Source organism: Chlorocebus sabaeus, chromosome 8 (genome assembly GCF_047675955.1).
Source record: "Chlorocebus sabaeus isolate Y175 chromosome 8, mChlSab1.0.hap1, whole genome shotgun sequence".
NCBI classification, from domain to species: Eukaryota; Metazoa; Chordata; class Mammalia; order Primates; family Cercopithecidae; genus Chlorocebus; species Chlorocebus sabaeus.
In genome coordinates this window covers 8,748,952-8,766,833 of record NC_132911.1, presented here as the reverse complement: position 1 = coordinate 8,766,833, position 17,882 = coordinate 8,748,952, and the positions used below count along the sequence as shown (strand labels likewise).

General features: G+C 55.2%; 1 protein-coding gene across 1 annotated transcript in view; it reads right to left on the bottom strand.

Annotated features, from left to right (window-relative positions):
• Window positions 1-17,882, bottom strand: part of FAM167A (family with sequence similarity 167 member A) — a 46,815-nt gene that overhangs the window by 18,085 nt on the left and 10,848 nt on the right. The window contains exon 2 of the mRNA XM_007961651.3: window positions 4,737-5,515. Coding sequence (XP_007959842.1) covers window positions 4,737-5,117 — 381 coding nt within the window. The 5' untranslated portion in view covers window positions 5,118-5,515. The remainder of the gene's footprint in view (window positions 1-4,736; window positions 5,516-17,882) is intronic.

Below are 17,882 nucleotides of genomic sequence, written 5' to 3'. Positions count from 1 at the left end.
GCTTAGCACACACGGATGACACCAGCCTCAGAGGGCTGTCCCTGGACATACCACTCTTTTGCATACCAAGCACGCAGCACGGGCAACAGAGGGTTAACGGGGAAAGGGCGCTCCCTCGAAGCCAAGTGGTGCGTGGGGTGGGGGGTGGGGGGGTAGGCGGGAGGAAGGTGTCTGCAGGGATCACACACCTGTGTGAAACTAAAAGAAAACTACTGGTTGGTGCCCAGGGCTTCTCACTACAAACTGCCCATTAGGAAGCCAGAATGTTTTGGTATTCATTCTGGCACTGCATAAACCATGCAGAAGACTTTATTGCCCTTTTTCTCTGTCTTCCAGGTTGGCAAAGGGAACTTGTGGGTGTGACTGAAGAGAGAAAACAGAAAGGAGGGTCCCTGCTCCCCTGTGCTGAGTGCCCAGGGCTCCATCCCAGGGAGTTGGCTGATGGACCCAAGCCCGGGCAGAGGCGTGTGCGAATGCTCTGAATTCCCGACTCAGCTAGAGAGGAGAAAATCCCACAGCTCCAGGTCATGCTCCTTCTAGCTCCCCTGCTTCCTGAAGCAATGCCCTCCCCCCACTCCCAACCAGGCTACTTGGCTGCCTGGAAGGTGAAAGCTGGGGGCTGTGACCTTCTGGTGACCTGAGCAGCCTAGAACTGCAGCTGCACAATGGCAACTCCCTTAAGCCAGTGTCCCAGAAGCAGAGAGACTGGGCCTCGCCTGGAAGAGTCAGGTGGCTGCAGGGCTGCCTGCCACAGCCAGAGAGCCACACATCTCCAACTCCGCCCAGGGAGCCCAAGGTCAGCCCGTCTTAGCTGGGAGTCGCTCTAAGAGGCTTGGGGGATCTCCACCAGCCTTGTATCCCGAACACATTAGCCTGAAGGAAAATCTGATCTACTTGCCAGTCCCTGGGGGGCGTCAGGAGTGACAGTCAGTTCCTTGAAAGCTGAGAGGGAGAGCTGACCCCTGAGAGTTGTTAGGATCCTTCCCAGCCTCAGAAATCAGCCACGGTCAGGTAGTCAGTCTGCCTTTTAGCTGGTCTTGGAGGAGGCGGGAGCAGACTAAGACGATGCTTCCAGACCCAGCACTGCCTGCCTCTGGATGGGGTGACATTGACCACTGCCTCCTGGGAGAGCTGCTAGGTGGCCAGAGCACAGGTTAGAGTCTGCCTTCTCCTGTGGTCAAAACTCCCATTGAGCTATGGAAAATATCCACACGACTAAGGGAATTGCAGATTTCCAATCGATTTCCTTGGCCACGTGAGAACAAACAACACATTTGCCCTTGAGCCTAACAAATCTGTAGGAAGGGCTTGCCTAGGAGTAGAGAAAACCTGCTTCTGGGCTTAAAATACAATAAAAAAGGTTATGCACATCACTTTTACTGAGTTAAAGAACAGCTTAATTTTTAAAGGTGCCTTCAGTGAGTGAAGACGATGAATGAGGGAAACCATGGCATTAAGCTTAACGTTTTGACTGAGACTTAAATAGAGCAGAATGTGTTTGTTCTCAAACGTTGAACTCTCAGTTTTCAATCCAATCAAAGGGTTTTGCAAGTTGCTGTCTAATCCTGGCAGCAGGCGGAACCGCACGTCCAGCCTGCCTGCCTGCCAGTCTGTGTCTGGTCTGCTTTGGGCCTCAGAGTTGCAATCTTCTGAACGAGTGTGGTTCTTGGACCACTCAGAGTGCGATGCTGTGAGTTCGTTCACTGAGGCCCATTCACCGATGGAGCCCCAAGCCACATGGGCAGCTAGGACAGAGACAGGGCTCAGAGAGCTCCCTTTTGGGGATCCCTGGGTCTGTCCTCTGAGGTCCCTTATTGATCCCCTGGCCCTAGTCTTGCCCTCCTTTCATTCCCTGATACTCTAAGTGTGGCCCAGGCACTAGCAGAATAGTGTCAACTTAGAGCTTGTTGGAAATTTGAAAGCACAGGCTCCGTTCCCAACCAAAGGGACCAGAATCTTCATCTGCACAAGAGCCCCAGTGACCTACAAGCATGTTAGAGTTTGGGAGTCAATGCTCCGAGAGATTCTCTAACCTGCAACCAGTATGGTTTCTGGAGCATCTCCTTGGTTGCTGCTCTTTGCACATGCTCAATGGAACCTTCTGTGTTGGACCACCTCACGAGCCTCACCTGCTACCTCTCTCCCCATTGCTCTCTACTCTGTATGAGTTCCAGCCCCAGCTCTGTTGCTCACTCATCATGTCATCCTAAGCAAGTCACCTGACTTCTGTGGACCTCAGTTTATTCGTCCATAAAATGGAAACAGTGAGGGCAATCACGCAGCTTTGTTGTAAGAATCGGAGATCACAGAATGAGGCTGGAACTCATTCAGTCCTGTTTCTTTCTCTGCCTCCGACCCCATGCATTCTGTTGCCTGCTGACATTTTTGTGATTTACATTTTAGGAATCAAACAGTAAAATCAATTGCCTGTGGAGGATGCCATGTCATATGGTGGCTGAGCAGAGCAATAGCAATGTGACCAAATGGGCCAGGGTTTAAATTTCAACTTTCTCACGTATGACTGCATTCTTCTCTGAACCCGTTTCCTCTTCTGGAAAAGTAGGGGTGTTGGGAAGGTCATCTGACAATTAGAAGAGGTGAGTAATGCCTGCAAACTGCCTGGCACACAGGACACACCCTTGGTGGCACAGGGAAGTGGCTAGAGGAGTGGAAACAGTGCAAATATAAAGCATTTTTAATAATGCTAATATTCCCTTTACCCTACATATGACAGTCTTTGGTAGTCAGATTAGTCCTGACAATTTCTGCTCTGCTGTTGGCCTATGGAGACTGGCTCTACACATCACCCATGGTTGCGCCTCACCCTGGGCCACCCTCCTCGCTTGGCCAGCACACTGGGCAGGGCACCTCATGCTGCTTGGCTCAGAGGCCTGGCAGGAGATGTGAGCATGACTTGTGGATTCAAGGCCCAGGCTGCACATTAGAAGCACGCAGGAGCTTTAAAAATCAAATGTGTGGTTATTACCCCTAGACATTCACTGGATTGGTCTTCGGTGTGGCCTAGGCTCTGGGAGTCCTAAAAGCTCCCCAGGTGGTTCTAATACACAGCCAGAGTGAGGGGACTAAAGGATGATGAGCAGGAAAAGTTCTAGGAAGCTCCATCCTACTGGGTGCTATGCGGAATGCTAACTTCCTTAAAAAGTAAAAGCCTCAGCTCCCACAAGCAATAAAATCTCAAATGAACTTGAAACCAACAAATTTTATCTTTGATGAACAGGAATGTTTTTTGTTCCTCCTTAAGAAAGCAAATCAAAGCGGGTTAGCCTCAGCCATTCAAACAGCAGCTGGGGGCTGTGAGCGGTCTGTCCTGGGGCACTGTCCATCTCCCCTCACCTCTTATACCCCCAACCGAGAGCACCAGGGGTGACAGAGCACCCCAGAGATGTGGCTCAAATCCACAGGTGCCTCATCTTCTCCAAAGCCGACAGCATGTGCACCGTCTCATTACTAGAGATGGACATAACAGAACGGTGTGTTCTGAGAAGCACTCTAGGCATCAAGTGTTAAAACCCAAACAGGTTTCCAATTAATCAATCAGATCCCTGTGTCCCTGAGCCCCACCCCACTCCAAACCCCAGTGAATTTTCTCAGCCCCTGAGGCATTCCAGGCCTCATGGGGATTTAGTTTTCAGGATTCTGCAAAACAAACCAAGCAGGCCTCAGCCTACCCTGCTGACCCCAGAGCCACTGCCGGCTCTGGAAGGCAGCTGCCCCTGATGGCCGGCTCACCTGTGGCCAGAGTGGCCTGACTCGAAGGTGTCACCTGGGCCTCAGGGGACGGGATGAGGCAGGGCTTGAGAGCTGGGGGAGGGTTAGCTTCATGTCTGGTGCTGCTGAGAGGCTGTCATGCCAGACATAGGTGATTCTCCCCTGGGGGGTGGGAGGGGACAGGGCACCCAGCTCTGCACCCCCACCCTGTTCTCAGGCTGAGTCACCATGCACAAAAGATGCTCCTATTGGGAATCTGCCTTGCCTATGGGGAGGAAAGTGACTGCTGCGGTCCCAGCTCAAACACAATGTGCCTTTCTCTCGCACCTGGCCCCGCCCTGACTTCTGAGCCAACTCCTCCTCTGAGCCTCCTCACCGAGCCTCTCCCCAGGCAGGACCCATCCCGCAGGCTCTGGATGGCCCCACCACTCCTTACCACTGGAGCACATTCCACGCCAAGCCAGCTCCTTACAGGAGTGCCCTGCACAGCCACACCCCAGCCACTGTGCCTCATGGAGCCACCCAGCCAGCGCCCAGCACAGGGAGAGGCCGCCCACCTGCAGAATGGGTGGTCCCCGGAGTGGCAGGCAGCTGGGGTGGACAGCAGGGTGGGGAGGTTCCAGCGCAGAGGGAGGGGCAGTCACACCCCAGGAGCCCCCTTCACAGTCCAGGGAGAAGTGTTTGAGACTCCAGTACTGGGAGCAGTGTTGAGGGGAGAGGGGGACACCTTAACATGAGTTCAAGTTCTCCCAGAAAACACCTGCTTCCTCCATTAGTGTCTGCAATTAGGGGCTGATGACACCTGGGTCCCCCCAACCACATACAAATGAGGCCTGCCCTCAACTCATGGGAACATTACAGATGTGCACTTGGTGGGTAGAGAGAGGGGAAGAAATACATGGTGGGGGTGGGGAGACAGACATAGACAGACGGAGAGAGAGACACACAGAGACAGAGAGACAGTGGCATCTTCTCTTTTCTGGGGATTCTCAGGGGCAGCCACTCACCAGTTCCTTCCTGAGCCAGGCTATAGCTTCATCGATGCTCTGAAAGCCTTCCAGCTTGCCAGTGGACAAGGGTGTGGTGCCCCGGCTGGCACTCCTGGCAGGAGGGGCGTACTGCCCGGGTTCTCTCAGCGGGAGCAAGGGCTCCTGCCCCCCATGCTCCCCCTCCTCCAAGCTCGCCTGTGGCTCCGCAGCCGGCCTCGGGAAGGGCCAGGTCTGCTCCTCCAGCCTGGCCTGCCATTCCAGGTAGGAGGGCCTGCGGGTCTCCAGCCTCAGTTTCTCGGTGAGGGCCTTCAGGCTCCGGAGGTGGTCATCGGGTGGTGCAGCTGCTCCTGCCCCCTCTTCTGCACCCACTTCTTCCACGTGGATCTGGGGCACAGACATTCTACAGTCTGCCCTGGCAGCAGGACATGCGAGGGGGCAGGGGGCACAGGGGGAGGGTTGGTGGGTGGCACAGTTGGGTCCCGCTCTGGGATGGCCTCATCCAGGTGCCCGAGGGCATTTCCAGGATGGGAGCCGGCCTTGGAGGCTGGGTGGCAGGGGAGCTGAGAGGGACTGTGCAGGGAGCAGCACAGGGCACCCTCCTGGAGGCTCGGGTCTAAGATCCGTCCTGGAATCCTGTGGGTGCCATGCTCCACAGAAGGCAGGAACAGACAGGCATCGCAGGAATCTCGGGACAGCCTGTGCCAAGGTCTATCTGTCCTGAAGGCACTCGAAGACCAGACTGGCAGGAAGAAGGCCCAGAGCTCTCTCCTCTCGGGAAGGGCAGGTGGCTGGAGACCCTGTGGGAGGGATGAGAACCACATCAGTCCCGATCCCTGCCCTGCCACTCGGAGGCAGGCACGTCCACTCCACAGGAGGGGAAACTGAGGCTCAGAGTGAACTAGTGACTGCGCTTCTCATGGCTAGTCTGAAACAGAAGTGAGGTCATTTCAATGCCTTAATTCAACGCAGAGAAGTTAATGACCAATTGATAAATTGTACAGTGTTTTTACCATTTATAAAAACGACTCCGCCTCTACTATCTCATTTAATGCCCCCAGCAAGTCTGCAGGGATTTGTTTTTATTCCCATTTCACACACGAGGGACCCACATCTCCTCGAAGTTAAATGACTCACAGAGATCTCCCAGCAAGAAACTGGGGGGACAAGCTCAGGCTGTCTGAATCTGAGGGCACAAGTCTCTCTTCTATGTGGCAACTGCCGGAGGGTCCTCAGTGCCAGCCAGCAGGGCAACCACACCCCATGCAGGCTCAGGTGTGTCTGCTCCATCCAGGTGCCACTGCCCCCTCACCACCTCCACCCACCACAGCCCCTGTCCTCCAGCAGCAGTTTCTACATCCAGGTCTTACTCCTCGCTCCTGGCTTCTTCCTCCAAGAACAGCACCTTACCTCACCTCTTCAGAGACACAAGCAAATAAACCTGCAGCTGTGGAGGGAAGAAGGCGGTGGCATCTGGGCTGGATGGCTAAGCGAGCAGGCTGGGACTCACTGTTCTAGAACGAGGCTTCTTGTGCTCACCGAAGTGCCCGCATGGCAGCACCTGTTTGGTAAGGACTTCAGCTACGGGATCTGATTTGGCCTCCTCATCTCCAGAGAGGAGGCATAAGCCAAGGCTCCTACGTTAACATCGGACATAGGGTGGAAACCTAACTCCCAGTAAGAACTGACCGCAGCCTCCAGACTCTGTGGCCCGAGGTCCATGGGGTAGGCAGCAGAGATGGGTGAATCAGAGTAGGAGATATTTGATTTGGACCCAAGCGGTAAGCCGTGGACTTTCAGGGTGTGTTTAAAAAAAAAAATCTGTGCTGGGGGACATGCAGCTATAAAAAAGAATGAATTGATATGGAATGATGTTCAAGATAAAGGTTAAATGAAGAAAAGTAAGATTCTCAGCAGCCTGGAGAGTAGGCCACCCTTGGGGTGAAAAAGGAGAAAGAAAGAGGGATTGTTACTGACTTGTAAATGACTAAAAACATCCCGGCCAAAAAAAAAAAAAAAGAATGGAGTAGCCATAGCCATAATTACTTGTTTGGAGTGAGGGGAACTGGGCAGAAGGGAGGTGAGAATAGAAGGGAAAATAATTAAGATGAGGGTGGCAAAAGCTGAACAGTGAGCAGGACCACCTCGGGGTGTCCTGGGATTCCTCTCCGACATGGCACGCAGATACTCAAGAAGGAAGAGCAGAATTTTGCAGTCTAGACCTTTTCCTTAGCCCCAGCCTGTAGTGGGGATGTGACTGGAGGACGTCCTGCTGCCTGACCTCTGCCACCCTATGCTATGAGCCTGCCCTGGCGAGGGGCACCCATGGAGAAAGAGAAGGAATAGTCCACCCCAACTGGTAAGCAGAGAAACCCGCTCTCACCTCCAGGTCTGCTTGGAGCAAGTGAGAATCCCCCTGAGGAGCTGGATTCTGGTTCAGTTGGTCTGAGACGGGACTCAGACAGCAGTGTTCCGCTCCCCGAGTGGTCTGAGCGTGCAGCCAGGTGGAGAACCACTGTCTCCAGATGCAGACACTAGACTTGGGATCAGATGGCCTAGCTCTAGGTCTTGTCAGGCTTGCTAAGCCTCATTTTCTTCATCTGTAAAATGGGGGTGATAAATACCAACCTCCTATGCTCTAGCAGATTGGCAGAACTAAAATTCACAGGCACTCTCTGAAGACTTAGCACGCTAAGTCTGCAAACGCAAAATGTACTCATGGGAGTCTTCTGTGCAGTTTCACAGTCAGAATCTGTCCAAATCTAAAGACTTATCAGCTGCTTTCTGAGGCCCCTCCCAGGCGCCGTCTGCCTCTTGGCTGAGGTGCCAGGATCTGTTTTGAGCGTGTCTGGGGCAGCTGCACCTACAGGGCTTCCTTCTCCTTGGCAGGGGGGCTCTGATTAGATCCATCAAAGCTTCCTGGAGAGGATTCAACTGCAGGCGGATGAGCAGCACCTTCCCTCCCTGAGTTCTGTGAGCAGATAACATGGATGAGGAGCCATGGTGGCCCACCCCTCCCCCGCCAGGGTGTCCCACCGCTGCTACCGCTGCTGGGTGAGGGGCTCCTCTTGGGTAGGAAACTGCTACAAGTCTGTAACTGTATTGCAGGGAATTTACTTCAATCATTGGTTTCGGTCTTTTTTGTTTGTTTTTGTTTTTGTTTTGTTTTGTTTTGTTTTTGAGATGGAGTTTTCACTCTTGTCACCCAGGTTGGAGTGCAATGGCATGATCTTGGCTCACTGCAACCTCCGCCTCTTGGGTTCAAGCGATTCTCCTGCCTCAGCCTCCCAAGTAGCTGGGGTTACAGGCAGCTGCTACCATGCCCAGCTAATTTTTTGTATTTTTAGTACAGACGAGGTTTCACCATGTTGGCCAGGCTGGTCTGGAAATCCTGACCTCAGGTGAAGGCCTGCGTTGACCATGTCAGGACTATCTGGTAGGGGTGGCAACCCCTGTGAACTGTGACCAGCTAGTCCTCAGATCTGCTGAGCTTAGTGAAGTGCAGAAAACCTGGTGTGCACATCGGCCCACGTGAGCCCCAAAGTAGCCCCCAGAGGCAGGTGAATCACTCCATTTCACCAAGGAGAAATCGAGGCTAGGGCAGCTGAAGCGCCTCACCCCCGGTCACAGGCAGGTGCCAGCAGCTGGAGCTGGGCACAGTCATTTGACTCTGTCTCAGCCTCTTTCTACTCCAGAGTGTGGGCTCTGGGGTTAGAGCTCCAGGGCAGCCATTGGCTTTGTGACGTTGGCACATTGCTTCATGACCACTCTGGGCCTCTGTGTCCTCTTCTGAGAAATGAGAACAGCCGGAATGACTACATAATCCGCAAGGCTCCGTGTGAAGTGAAGATGCGGAGCTCCTGTTTAAAAAGTTCTAAGAATTTCAAGACAGTGACAGCAGAGCGTGAAGCCACGCGAGGGGCCCTGTACCACTGCCCACGACCTTGAGGCCAGTTTTGGCGATACTAACATCTACCTCGGAGGTCATTCAGGGGATTGAATAAGGTTACAAATGGGAGCTCTCAGCACACTGCCTGGTCTACAGGAAGCCCTAGACACAGTCATGTAGCCCTAGTCACGCTGTTTAAAATTAAGATGATGTAACCAATCAGAGTTATATCACCGTCACATCACAGATCATGCCCCTCCAACTGCACTGAGCAGCCGCCCTGTCGCTCTCGGACCTGCTGGGTGGCCGGAGCCAATCCCTGCACCCTCACATCCTTCCCTGGACACCAAACGACATGAAGTCAGTTGATCCCACCTCCCCCAGATTTTCAGGTCTCAAAACTTAGTGGAGTCTGTTCTGCCACAGAAGGGAGAGAACAGCTCCACTTACTAAAACCATTCCATGCCCACTCCCTTCCCTCTCTGCTCACATTGTAAATGCCCCGACCACAGCTCGGGGTGTGGGGGAGACTCCACCATGTGCTCTTTGCATGGCAGACCAAGGCCAGGCCCCAAAAGCCTGGTTTCTGGTCCCAGCACTGCTGACAAGCCGAGCATCCAGACTCAGTCCTCTCCTCGTGGCCTCAGTTTCCTAATCTGTGGAATGGCTGAGGATCTATGGAACCTTGTATGTGAAAGCTCTCTTTAAACTGTAGCGCGCTGTACCTACCTGAATAGCGTGTGTGCAACGTGGAGAGGCCTGAGTTAGGGAGTCACCATTTTAGAGCACATGGTCACTGTAGATGGCAGGAACGGGACGGCCGCCAGCACAACCAGGCCGTGAGGAGCTGCTGAGTCAGCATGTGTTTTCCTGGTCGTCAGTGTCTGGGGAGCACTGTCCCCCTGGGTGTCCTGGTGCCTGAAGAAGCCGAAAGGGGTTTCTTCCCTCCCACTAGGCACAGGAGTTGAGCTGGAATGTCACCCACACAGGCCCAGGGACGTGACAGCAGAAAAGCTTGTCACTGCTCACTGGGCACTGAGCTGGACCCGGCCTGAGCTGGCAGAGAGGTGCTGGCTGGGTGCCGGGGAACAGATGCCAGCACTGGGCAGCTTCTTGGGCTGGAAAAGCAGTGGAGGTCTCCCTGCTTGACAAACCAAGGACTCCTGGGGCCCAGTCCCCGGGAGGAACGGGCTTTCTTTACACGTAACCTGGGTCGTTCCTAGGGGTGGAGGAGCCAGAGAAGGAAGCCAAAGGACGCTGCCAGACCTGGGACCCAGGGTGTCTAGAAAAACAAAATCAGACCCTGTAATCCCACCAGGCCCAGGCACGCCCCTCCAGGCAGGCCACCCAGCAGCAGTGGGGACAAGCCCTTGGGAGGCGTGTCAGCCTTTCTGCAGCTCTGTGTGCCAGCGCCGAAGACCCATGCCACACACAGGGACTGCTGTTCCAACACGCTCCCTGGCTCCCTGGCCCACAGCGGCTCCTTGAAGGAGCCTTCGCCAACCATGAGCTAATTCTTTGGGCTGCTGGAGGAGCCAGGTGGGGGCAGCTCAGCCAACACCTTGTCTCATTATGACCTAATCTGTTCACCTGGAAAACTGTCAAATCCACTTCCTTGATGGGCTCCCGGGGCAGGGGCAGATGCAGGCACTGCTGACCCATCCCCTCCGCACCTCCTCTCTCCTCACGCGCTCCTGCTGTTCCTTCCAGCCTAGCATTCTCCACTAGAATCCTTTCCTTTCTTCTCCATAAGACACAACCTTTCCAAGCCCCGACCCAGCACTCCTGTCCCGCCGAACACCATGCTCTCTCACAGCCCTCACTCCGCACAAGCTTTCCTCCAGCCTAGAAGGTCCTTGCCTCCCTTCTATGCCTTAGTTCTCAGGGATTTTCTCCTGCAGGAAGTTTTGCTTGATTTGCCCAGGCTGAGCTGTGTGTACCCAGGACAACCGGAGCACATTGGAGAAACAATTACATCATCGCAACATTAGCTAACGCTTACACCACACAACACGAGGGGTAGTGCTAAAAGCTTTACATGTATCAACACATTTGATCTTCACAACAGCCCTATGAATCTGGGGTATCATCGTCCCCATTTTACAGATGAAGAGACTGAGGCACAGAGGTTCGGTACCTTGCCTGAGGCCACAGAGCTTGTAAGTGGTGAAGCTGGGATTTGAACCTCTGCAGTCTGTCTCTGATCTGGCCCCTAACCACTGGGCTTACTGCCCCTCTTAAGCCGCAGCACTTACACCCAGGGGCTTTGTCAATGGTTGCCTCTACCAGACTCTCAACTTCAGGGCGAGAACCAAGCCTTTCATGCTGGACCCTCCAGTACTTAGCACAACACTGCTCTCTTTAAATGCTGTGGAATGAATGAGCCAATAAAACAGATTTCCTCCCACTCACAGCGACCTGTCCTTACTCAAATCTGAGCCAGCCTGGATGGCCTCAGAGAGGTGGAAAAAGAGACCCAGCCTTCCTAGGATGGTACCTCCCCTCCTGTCCCCACAGATGCCACCCACCCTGTCTGCCCTGACCACAAGTGTCCAGACACAGGTGTGCAGGCTCTGGGCCTACAGTGGGACAAAGACAGGAACAGCCGCAGCTCATGCCAAATCCCAGAACTGTGTGCTGGAGTTGGAGGGGACAGTCTGGTGTGACAGACCTAGCACGAGGGCCTCCTTGGGGTCCAGTGCAGGATGAGGTCATTTCCATCCAGCAGCTTCCTCCCTCTTCTGGAAAGTGTACCCCCTTTCCCATGGGAGCCCATCCCTGGGGTTCCCTTTCTCCTGGGGTGTGGGGAGACACTGGATGAAGTTTTGGTGCCAGAACCACCCAGAGGCCAGCCTTGCTCTGAACTGGCCGGGGCCGCTGGGGCCACCGTGCTCACCACATACGGGGAAAGGGTCTACCTGGCGAGCCAAGCCAAGCCGAGCAGACAGTGTGGCAACCTGGCCATCAGAGCCCAGTGGCAAGGAGCTGGAGGCTGGCAGCTGGGCCCCGTGGAAAGCCACCTGCCCTGCCTGGATTACACAGTGTATATCTTCCGCCTTTTATACTTCAGCTACTTTGCGTGGGGTTTCTGACATTCATAACTGACTGACACGGCACGCACTGGGAAGGAGTATGAAAGAGCACAGTGGATGCTTGCTGTTATTTGTCTTTTGTTGAACTGTCTGTCTGTTTGCCATATCCAACCCCCTCTCCTTTCCTGTGTAGAGGGAGCTCCCCATTTTGTGCAGAGCAGCAGGCAGGCTGTGCAGCCTTCTCTGCAGCCAGAGGACCATGTCCTCCTCTTCCTGGCTCATGCCCTGGTGACCAGGTGTGAGCCTGTGACCCGAGCTTGGCCAGTCAGCTGCTCAGGCCCCGGCTGTGAATTGGGTGTGTGTGAGTCTCAGAGGAAGAGATGGGTAGGGCGCATCTGTGAACCAGCCCTGGAGGCAGATGTGCAGTGCAGGGGCGGTGGCATCCTCTTAGCCAAACTGTCTCTGCTGAAGGACTGGCCTGGGACCTCCTGCCTCTGCCTTCTGGATCTGCCCTGGTTCTGCCTGTTTTCTGGTCTTTACCTCCTGCCAATTCTGTGGGTGCCTGGCAGCCTTACAATAGTGTCATTTTCTCTTGCTCCCAACCAACAGCCCTAACTGAAATGAGACAGGAAGCACAACTCATTTGGGAAGGAAAATATATAACTGAGAGCAAACCAGGGTCATAAAATGTCATGACAACCCAAAGGCTCCCTCCCCCACCATTCCACCTGTGCCTTGGTGGTGGGGGGGCGGGTGGGGGGCGGGTGGGGGGACAGTGCGACCTCCCATGGAGAACCACAGGGTGGATGGTCACTGTCCTCCTAATGAAATCTTACTGAATCTGTCCACATTCAGAGTTGACTTGTCTCCTAACTCACAATCCATGACAGGCTATGCTTGATGAGGACAGAATGACAATTTCCCATATGAGTGAATTTACCCTTGCTCTGCTCCTCTGGCAGAAATGCCCCCCATGGTTCCCTGTGCAAAATGGATACATGCTGGGTCATGGGACCAGCCCAGCTGGGCTACAGCTGGACATCAGGGCAAACAACTGAAGGGCCGACCAGCCTGGCAAGCTGTGCTGTTTTGGGAGTGGCGCCTCTGGGCTGTTTCAGGACTGTGACAGTCCCCAGAGGGAGAAAGGGGTGAGCAGAGGCAGATAGAGTTCGAAGGAATGAGCCCGGGCTGCATCTGTCTCCTGCAGGCTGCTGCTTCCTCCACCTGCGGCTCCTTCCCTTCTCATCGTCAGCCTCCACCCCTCGAGGTTGCCTCAGGTCTGTTCCTGCAGCCTGAAAGAGGTGCACTAACCCTATTAAAATCCCCACTTTACAGGTGAGGAAATGGATAACTTTTCTCATGAAACCAGTGCCCAAACTCCCATAAACAGACATGATGGCTTGAGATCCTGGCCTAGGAAAAAGGGTGCTTTATTTAGCACCTGTGAATGCTGGGGGAATTTGCAGACATGTTCGCCAGCGCCAGCACGGGCAGAGCAATGGTAGGTCACCTTAGAGTTCACTGAGCATCAGCACACACGTTCAGGTCTCACGTCCTTCTGACTCCACACAGGAGAAAGCGGAGGCCACAGAGGCCAGCTGGTTCCCAGAACACAGATCTGCGGCAGGAAAGCTGGGGCGATCTTCACCCTCCGTCCCCTTCATCACAGCTGCCCCCCATACCCCTGCACTCCTGACCCCTCGGCCTGAGCCTGGGGACGTGGACGCTGTCCCTGTCTCCACAGAGCTTCCTCCTCCAGGCTTGCTCTCCTCTATCCTGCTGCCGGTTATCCTAAAATGCAACTCGAACCCTGCCCCTTCTTAATAACTTTCCTACTAAATAACTTTGTTATTGAGATGAGGTCTCACTGTTGCCCAGGCTGGAGTGCAAGTGGCACAATCACAGTTTACTGCAGCCTCAGACTCCCAGGGTCAGGTGATCTCCTGCCTCAGTCTCCCCAGTAGCTGAGACTACAGGCATGTGCCACCATGCCTGACTCTAAATGACATTTTAGTAACACGTCAAACAGCTAATATGTATCAAGCACTCAATATGTGCCAGGCACTATAAAGAGATAGCACCTCACTTATTTGCATGAGAATCTTGTGAAGTATACACTGATTGTCCCATTACACAGATGAAGAAACAGAGGCACAGAGATGATAAGGCACAGGCCCAACAGCACTCAGACTATACCTGGCAGGGCAAGGACTGAAAGCAGCAGGTGCACAGCTCCCCATGGAGTTGGAGGGGATGGCTGCAGCAGGAGCCAGGAAGCCTGAGCCGGGGACCAAGACCGGGTCAGAGGCTCTGTGACCCTCTCCACGGTCTACTCAAATAGAACAAAGCAAGAGTGTCCTCTGGGAATCAAGTTGCCCCCGGAGATAGCCAGCACTGTCTTGGTTCTGTGCTGACCTGTGACACTGGCCACTCCTCACCAGAACCACCTTCACTGAGTTTATGGAGCATGTCTACGCCGGAGCACATCTACGCTGCAGGGAAGGCCGGGTCTTCTTATCCCATCATGCAGCAAACCGAGGTGGCAGCCTATGTGACCAACCTAGGGCCCAGGGCTCCTCAGTGACAGCCCAGAGCCTACTGCTCATACTCCTTGGGGTTGCTGTGCCATCTTCTAGAACCTACTATCTGGACAGGACTGGCTATCACCCATGTGGAAAGCTTTCCATCTGCAGGTATAACTGGGTTCTCCCAGAAATTTCTGGAAGGAAGAATTAGCTACACTGTGACTTAGGGCCCTGCAGGATCCTCAGTAAGGCAGGTCTTGGGGGATGGGATGTCCTTAGTGCTGGTCCCAACACTGTCTGGGTTGCCCATGGCTCTGCTGCCAAAGCCAGGGTGGGCTCAGCTGGCGGGCGGAGGTCCGTGTGTGTGCAAAGCGCTCTGTTTCCTCTGTTAAGCCTGCTGTGCATGTTGCCAAGCCTAAAATTCCGCATCAGAGAGAGTCGTAGCTTTACTTAAGGACAGCGTCTTCTGACTCCTCCGTCAACACCTGTCGGGTGCAGCGGTGGCGGGAAGAGGCATCTCCACTCTACCTTGCCCTGATGGTGCAGTTTCAGCCAGGCCCGGCCCATCAGCAGAGGACACAGCCCTGATTTCAACCAGAGACAAAGGCAGGGGCCATGAGCTGAGACCTGGGGTGGCTTCAGTGGCCAGAGAACCATGAGGCCAGCCCCACAGCCAAGGGAGTGCAGAGGCTGTAAGTGGTTTCAGAAAATTCAGGGTGGTGCCGGGCAAAGCTCATGCCTGCATCTTTTCCTTTTGTTTTCTGAGGAGGCGAACCCCTCTTTTCTGGGTGAGAGGTCAGGAGGTCTGGGACACGGGTCCACAGTCGGCCTAGGGAGGCGGGCCTGGGGTGTGCAGGCTTTCCTGCCTGGGTTTAACCAGAAACACTTATCTCGCCCAGAGGTCCACGCAGGACTGGGCTGGCCTCTGGCTGGGCTCAGCACTGACCAGGCAGCAGCCAAGAGGACTGGGACACAGCCCTGGGCCCCACAGAGCTGCTGCCGGTAGCCAGGCTGCCCTAGTGGTCCCCTCCTCCTCCGGGGTTGCCTTGGCAACCGAGCAGGAGGGACCCTGCTGTCTGGCCCTGGCACTCATCTCTTGCTTTTCCAGCCTCATCTACATTCCAACCCTTGGTAAGAGCCGGTGTCGGAAGCCCTGACATGGAGATGACACCCTGCCGAGACCTGACCCTGGCCCCAGCGCTGCGCGTGGCAGGGATGGGTTGCTGGGGTGTGTGTGTGTGTGTGTGTGTGTGTGTGTGTATGTGTGTGTGAGAGAGAATGTGGTGAGGTTGTTGCCTTGCTGTGAGTGTGAGTGTGGGGGGTGGCTGCCCTGCTGGGTAAGTGTGGGGGGTGGTTGCCTTGCTGTGTATGAGTGTGTGGGATAGTTACCTTGTGTGAGTGTGTGTATGGGGTGGTTACTCTCCTGGGTGTGTGAGTGTGTGAGTGTGGGGGGGTGGTTGCTCTGCTGGATGTGTGTGAGTGTGTGGGATGGTTATCTTGTGTGAGTGTGAGTGTGTGTGGGTTGGTTGCTCTGCTGGGTGTGTGTGAGTGTGGGGGGTGGTTGCTCTCCTGGGTGTGTGAGTGTGTGAGTGTGTGGGGTGGTTGCTCTGCTGGGTGTGTGTGAGTGTGGGGGGTGGTTGCCTTGCTGTGTGTGAGTGTGTGTGTGGGTTGGTTGCCCGGCTGGGTGTGTGTGTGTGAGTGTGGGGGGTGGTTGCTCTGCTGGGTGTGTGTGAGTGTGGGGGATGGTTGCCGTGTTGGGTGTGTGTGTGTGAGTGTGTGGGGTGGTTGCTCTGCTGGGTGTGTGTGAGTGAGTGTGGGGGGTGGTTGCTTTGCTGGGTGTGTGTGTGAGTGTGGGTGTGAGGGGTGGTTGCTTTGCTGGGTGTGTGTGTGTGAGTGTGTGGTATGGTTGCTCTGCTGGGTGTGAGTGTGTGAGTGTGGGGGGTGGTTGCTCTGCTGGGTGTGTGTGTGTGTGAGTGTGGGGGGTGGTTGCTGTGCTGGGTGTGTGTGTGTGAGTGTGGGGGGTGGTTGCCGTGCTGGGTGTGTGTGTGTGAGTGTGGGGGGTGGTTGCTCTGCTGGGTGTGTGTGTGTGAGTGTGTGGTATGGTTGCTCTGCTGGGTGTGAGTGTGTGAGTGTGGGGGGTGGTTGCTCTGCTGGGTGTGTGTGTGTGTGAGTGTGGGGGGTGGTTGCTGTGCTGGGTGTGTGTGTGTGAGTGTGGGGGGTGGTTGCCGTGCTGGGTGTGTGTGTGTGAGTGTGGGGGGTGGTTGCTCTGCTGGGTGTGTGTGTGTGAGTGTGTGGTATGGTTGCTCTGCTGGGTGTGTGTGTGTGAGTGTGGGGGGTGGTTGCTCTGCTGGGTGTGTGTGTGTGAGTGTGTGGTATGGTTGCTCTGCTGGGTGTGAGTGTGTGAGTGTGGGGGGTGGTTGCTCTGCTGGGTGTGTGTGTGTGTGAGTGTGGGGGGTGGTTGCTCTGCTGGGTGTGAGTGTGTGAGTGTGGGGGGTGGTTGCTGTGCTGGGTGTGTGAGTGTGTGAGTGTGGGGGGTGGTTGCTCTGCTGGGTGTATGAGTGTGTGAGTGTGGGGGGTGGTTGCTCTGCTGGGTGTGTGTGTGTGAGTGTGTGGTATGGTTGCTCTGCTGGGTGTGAGTGTGTGAGTGTGGGGGGTGGTTGCTGTGCTGGGTGTGTGAGTGTGTGAGTGTGGGGGGTGGTTGCTCTGCTGGGTGTATGAGTGTGTGAGTGTGGGGGGTGGTTGCTCTGCTGGGTGTATGAGTGTGTGAGTGTGGGGGGTGGTTGCTCTGCTGGGTGTGTGTGTGTGAGTGTGGGGGGTGGTTGCTCTGCTGAGTGTGTGTGTGTGTGAGTGTGGGGGGTGGTTGCTCTGCTGGGTGTGTGTGTGTGAGTGTGGGGGGTGGTTGCTCTGCTGGGTGTGTGTGTGTGTGAGTGTGGGGGGTAGTTGCCCTGCTGGGTGTGTGTGTGTGAGTGTGGGGGGTGGTTGCTCTGCTGGGTGTGAGTGTGTGAGTGTGGGGGGTGGTTGCTCTGCTGAGTGTGTGTGTGTGTGAGTGTGGGGGGTGGTTGCTCTGCTGGGTGTGTGAGTGTGTGAGTGTGTGGTATGGTTGCTCTGCTGGGTGTGAGTGTGTGAGTGTGGGGGGTGGTTGCTCTGCTGGGTGTGTGAGTGTGTGAGTGTGGGGGGTGGTTGCTCTGCTGGGTGTGTGAGTGTGTGAGTTTGGGGGGTGGTTGCCTCGCTGGGTGTATGAGTGTGTGAGTGTGGGGGGTGGTTGCTCTGCTGGGTGTGTGTGTGAGTGTGGGTGTGAGGGGTGGTTGCTCTGCTGGGTGTGTGTGTGTGTGAGTGTGGGGGGTGGTTGCTCTGCTGGGTGTGTGAGTGTGTGAGTGTGGGGGGTGGTTGCCTCGCTGGGTGTATGAGTGTGAGAGTGTGGGTAGTTGCCCTGCTGGGTGTGTGACTATATGAGTGTGGGGTGTGTGTTCTGGGTGTGGTTGGTGATGAGTTAGGGATATGAGTGGGGCTGGATTAGGGGAGTGAGTGGGGCTAGGTTAGGGACGTGGGTGGGGCTGGGTTAGGGAAGTGGGCGGGGCTGAGTTAGGGAAGTGAGTGGGGCCCTGGGTTAGGGAAGTGGGGGGTATGGGTTAGGGAAGTGGGTGGGGCTGGGTTAGGGAAGTGAGTGGGACTGGTTAAGGGAAGTGAGTGGGGCTGGGTTAGGGATGTAGGTGGGGCTGGA